Source organism: Belonocnema kinseyi, chromosome 5 (genome assembly GCF_010883055.1).
Source record: "Belonocnema kinseyi isolate 2016_QV_RU_SX_M_011 chromosome 5, B_treatae_v1, whole genome shotgun sequence".
Lineage (NCBI taxonomy): Eukaryota > Metazoa > Arthropoda > Insecta > Hymenoptera > Cynipidae > Belonocnema > Belonocnema kinseyi.
The window spans coordinates 98,885,867-98,891,528 of record NC_046661.1 but is presented as its reverse complement, the minus strand read 5'-3'; the positions used below and the strand labels follow the sequence as shown (position 1 = coordinate 98,891,528).

General features: G+C 25.7%; 1 protein-coding gene across 7 annotated transcripts in view; it reads left to right on the top strand.

Annotated features, from left to right (window-relative positions):
• Positions 1-5,662, top strand: part of LOC117172702 (trichohyalin-like) — a 113,919-nt gene that overhangs the window by 58,270 nt on the left and 49,987 nt on the right. The window contains exon 1 of one of the 7 annotated variants that reach the window (XM_033360862.1): positions 2,255-2,309. The exons of the other annotated variants lie outside the window; for them this stretch is intronic. Within the exon in view, the coding sequence (XP_033216753.1) occupies positions 2,268-2,309 (42 nt within the window). The 5' untranslated portion in view covers positions 2,255-2,267. Of the gene's footprint in view, positions 1-2,254; positions 2,310-5,662 lie in introns of those variants that run through there. 7 annotated transcript variants of the gene reach the window in all.

The following is a 5,662-nucleotide window of genomic DNA, read 5'->3' as shown; positions in this document are numbered from 1 at the left end:
AATTTTATTTAATTTAAAAAAAAATTCGTTGCTAGCAGGAACAGCACCACTGCATAGTGGTCTGGAATAGGAATTTACTGTTCATAATCGCCCACAGGTCGTATTTCTTAACCGATTCGAAAGTTTTTTTTTAGAAATGCTCAGCAATTAATTTTTAAGAGAATTGTGGTTTGCCTTTTTTTAAATTTTTTCACAGAGCAACAATATATAAACAAATATAGTGATAAAATTGACCATTTTAGCATTGTGAATTTTTATCTCAAGAAAAAATACAGATAGAAACACACTATTAGCCGGAACTATTGCACATGCATTCATATAACATAATTAATATTAATAATATCTAACCTAATTGTTATGAATAATTATTATAAACAAATTCTTGTTAGTGTTTTTTTATCATAGAAAAAATCATTTATTTCAAGCTAGTTGCTAAATATTTTTTATAAGAGTCATAATAAGTAACAAAAAAATAGCATAAGTTAACAACTATTGTTTTTATAAACATTTCTATAAACAAATACTTTATAAACGAGTTTTTCTCACAGCTGAATTGATTTTTCTGAACAAAAGTAATTCACAATTGTCTTTAAAGCCATTTATATACTTTAAGCTTTATCAAACATAAACAATATAGATTGTTTATAACAATTTATTTAAACAAATCTCCTAATTGGCCGTTACCTCATAGAAAAAAATGTTTTTTTCTTCAACAATTATTAGAGTGACATTTATTGCGGTGACTAACCAACGAAATTAAATAAAGAATAATTTATATCCGACAATAAACTAACAGTGATTTAAAAATTGGATATGGGACATTACATAATAATTTGCTTAATTGTTAATAACAATTTTAAAACAATGCGTGACAATCTGCGGTTGGTCGTAGAAAAAAGTTATTTTTTCTTCAATCATTTTTGTGATAATCTTATTTGCATAAAACCAATGAAAGATAGGTGACTTCTAAAAACGCAAGTACAGCGTTATTGCTATGGACAGTTTGCTACAGAAATTGTTATTAACAATTACGCAAATTATTATTTAATGTCCCATATCCAATTTTGGAATAACTGTTAGTTTATTGTCGGATAATTTCAGTGGAAAACCGTCCTTTTTGCATGTAAAAAAAATAAATCATAGTTTTGTTAAAAAAATTGTTTATAACAATCATATAAATTATTTTTTATTTAATTTCGTTGGTTAGTCACCGCAATAAATGTCACTCTAATAATTATTGAAGAAAAAAACATTTTTTTATACGAGGAAACGGCCAATTAGGAGACTTGTTTAACTAAATTGTTATAAACAATCTATATTGTTTATGTTTGATAAAGCTTAAAGTATATAAATGGCTTTAAAGACCATTATGAATCACTTTTGTTCAGAAAAATCAATTCAGCTATGAGAAAAACTCGTTTATAAAGAATTAGCTTATAGAAATTGTTTATAATAATTAAATTAAACATTATTAAAATTAATTATGTTCTTTGAATGCATGTGCAATAATTCCGGCTGATAGTGAGTTTCTATCTGTATTTTTTCTTGACATAAAAATTCACAAAGCTAAAATGGTCAATTTGTCACTTAATTTGTTTATATATTGTTGCTCTGTAAAAAAAAATTTTAAAAAGCAAACCACAATTCTCTTTAAAAAAAAAATTTAATCGGTTAAAAAATACGACCTGTGAGCGATTTTGAACAGTAAATTCCTATTCCAGACCACTGTGGACTGCCACGATGCTCTCTCACTGACAATGCAATGAGAACATTTTGTGGACGTTGTCCACATTTGGTCGTTAGATTCTTGATTTTATTTTCAGGATTTTTTCCCGTTAACTTGATTACGAGACGTTAAACAAGGGTTTTAAGTTTGATTTATATCTCATATAAATGTCCTAAATTTTAATCACAAGCTTTTTAGTAATTAAAATAAAATGTTTGTGAAACGAACACAAAGTTATCAACAATATTATTTGTTTACCGTCACTTTTTTCTGAATGAAGGATTGATTTATTCAAATAGACATGTCCTGGGAACCCGCATGGCATATTGTAGCGGTTTTAGCACATTCATGCGTGTAAATCTTAAATGGCGGGGAAAGATAAATGATCGCTTTAATCTTTTACACGAAGAGTTTAGTAACCCCTGCGGACAATGTAGGTTAAATGAATCGATGAGATTCCTGCGGCTTGCCGGTGCAGGGCGAACCTACTGGCATACGTGCACCTTTCCTTCATCTGAGCACATCCTACCCTCCCAGTGAAATGTCCAAGCGTATCCCAGTCAGGCACAATAAAGTCAGTAAGGTACATCAAATTTTTATTGAATTCAATCAAAAGTAAAACAGTGTATCCAGTTCAAAAGTGTTTAGTGGACCGGAAAATCGTGAATTTTTTTCTTCTATCGCAAAATATACGTTTTTCTACTGTGTCTTCTTCTTATTGCTTAGTCAAGAAACAGAAAGAAGAAAATTTTAGATGACTGCTTAAGTTCTTTTAGTTTTCATTATATGCAATTCAACATTTTTCTTCCTAAACAGATTGAAAGCTATAAAAATTCTCTTTAAAAAACCAGGATGAAGGCATTTTGTCAATTATTTAAGAAAATAGTGAAAAAATAGGCACATTTTAATTTTTTTTTTAATATAAATAAAAATTAATTGATAACAATATTCTAAAAGTGTAAGCAGATAGTGCATTTGTTTCGCAGTGTAAAGTTAGTTCGTAATAACGTTTTTGTTTTTTAATTAGGTTATTTTAAATTTCGTTTTCTTCCTACTGATTTTGTATACATTTTTGACACGAACAGTCTATTTGGCAATAACATAAAGCAAAATTAGGCAAGAAATTTTTTTATAATTACTATCAGTTTGCGGTTATTTTTTTGCTCAATTTATTTATGAAAGTTGAGTGGATTAGAAGCAAATTACTTGTGTTTTGTTGGTGCTCATACGTTGATCCATAGAATATATATTCAGTTAAAGTTCTCTTCCGGCATATTTTGCCGGATTTTAATTTTCTCTTGAGGCATATTTTTCTCTTCTGGAGAGAAAAGTAACTAATCTAAAATTTTCTATTATTACAGCATATTTTTCCAAGCATACATTTTTCAACTTGTTGAAATTGAACCTCAAATTCTTTAGAATTCATCATACATTTTTTTAAATTCTTTAGAATTCACCCACGTTGAGGATAAAATATGGCCGAAAATAAAACTAAAATCTGACACATTTTGCCGGAAGGCCATAATTGACCTTGAATAAATATCAATTTAAAGCCTTCACTGTTAGTTGACAAATTGTAAATAAGGAATACTAAAAATTATATATTTTTAAATACTTTAAACACTTTAATATAAGCAGAAAATTAATCAACTGTATAACTTAAAAGTAGAAAATTTTTCAATTTAGAGCATTTAAAAGTGAACAACTTTGTATTTTAATTGCTAAAAAATTGTACGATATCAAATTTACAGTCTTAAAAATAAAAAATGCACATCTTCTAAAACGTATAGATGAAAAATTGGAAACTAAAAATTGAAAAATGTCTAAAAAATCACTGATAATTGAATATTTTCAAAGCAGCTTTCCAATTTTGCAGGCCTCTTTCTACGTCCGGGTTGAAAGTGGAACTACTTTTTTTGGTGGTTAAAAATTTATTATCTTAGTTAAGAATGTAACTATTTTCTTGAAAATGAATTAATTTTTTAAATAATTTTTAAACAGGAAACTGAACTATTCTATTTTTTTGTAAACTAATCTTTTTCATTTTAATATATTTTGTAGTAGAAAATAATCTTCTTGAAGCTTTTTTGGTGGAAAATTCAACTACTTGTTCGAAAGTTCTCATTTCTTGAAAATTAATATTTTTAGTTAAAGCTTAATCACCTTAGATAAACATTTATCTCTTAGGTTGATAATTGTTATTTTTCAATTGAAAAGTGAACTATTTGGTTAAAAATGTATCTACTCTATTAAAAATCCGTTTTTCTCTGTTCCAAATTATACTTTTTGAACATAAAATTTAACTTCTTTATTTTTGGTCGAAATGTTTGTTTTTTAGTTAGAAACTCAACTATTTAGAATCAAATTCATGTACTTTGTCGAAAAAATGTCTTTCTTTATACAAAATTCATATTTTTGGTTCAAAATTCAACTCTAGCCAGATCAATAGTTGGAGTTTTAACTATACTAAGCATTTAATATTTTTAAATTTTACTACTGAAGAGTATATCATTTTCAAATTCAGATCGTTTAAAATGATAAAAATTTGAATTTCAATTGCTAAAAAATTACACAATATCAAAATTATAGGCTTAAAATTAAAAATTCACATCTTTTAAAACAAACAAAAATTGCTAAGTTTCAAAAAAAAGATTAATAACTGAATATTTATAAAGTAGCTTCTTAATTTACAAACTGCAATCAAAATAAACATTTTACAAGGAAATCTATATTAAAAATCAAATAAATATATATTTTATATAAACCAGCTGAAAAAATATGTAAATTTCTCCAACATTTTTTTCTCCTTTGAATATGTTGCCTTTAAAATGATCTCAAAAACATTTTTAAATGTTTATTATGTTAGATTTTATTTCAATTCGAAGAAAACATTGGAATTCGCACCACTTTAGGAATATCTTCTTTAAAAAATGACTAAGTAACTTCATTCCGACTTATTTTACACATCATTGTAATAAATTTTAACCCATCTAAAATTAAAAATGTGTAAAAAAAATCATCATTTTCTTAACGATGTAATTTTTTCTAATTATATTGTTAAAATGCCCCTTTTCTACGTGTGATTTTCGGAAAAATTGAAAAAAACATATATAAATTTATTTAAAAAAACCGTTTTCTAGATCATATTTATACAAAAGTGGCAACAAAGTTCAAAGTGTATGGCTTTAACAAACATAGCTGAAAATTCAATACATCAGTGAAATTTATTTCTTCATTTTTTCTACATTTTTATAATTATTTGTATGATAGAAGGATTTATATTCATATAAATTTGTACCTATCTAGCAGAGAAGGGCACTTTTACTATGTATTTTATTTCTTTTTTATTTAAAATTAATTTGTTCCATACGAGGAAGAAAAATGTTTATAAAATGAGTACAAATACATATAACTATAGTTCATACACTCATATTACTTCGCAGCGGTATTATTTTTGTGTGTCTATTATTAAGTAAAAATGCACTTAAATCAGTAGTTAGCGATGCACAGACACAATTATTATAAAAATAAATTTTATTGTTATCATCCAAATTAATATACAAGTATACATTAATTTTTTATTTGTGTCAAAGGTAATCAAAGTCGTAAAATAAAAAATATCATCTAAATCTTAATAGTAGAAAATTTATAAGTATAAGTATTTTTTACATGAAAGGATGATTATTATTATTATTATTATTATTATTATTATTATTACTCAAATGGTGCGACACTCATTTTTATTATTTGAAGTAATTGATAGGCCCACCAATCTATTTTCTTTTGTATTTCTCTACAATATTAATTAATTTTTTCTTAACAAATCACACAAAAAACTTAAGTGATTTATTTAATCAGTTCCTTTTATTAAGGAACGTTATTTTACTAAATTTTATATTGAACAAAATTATTTCAAAACTTAAATAAATAAAATAT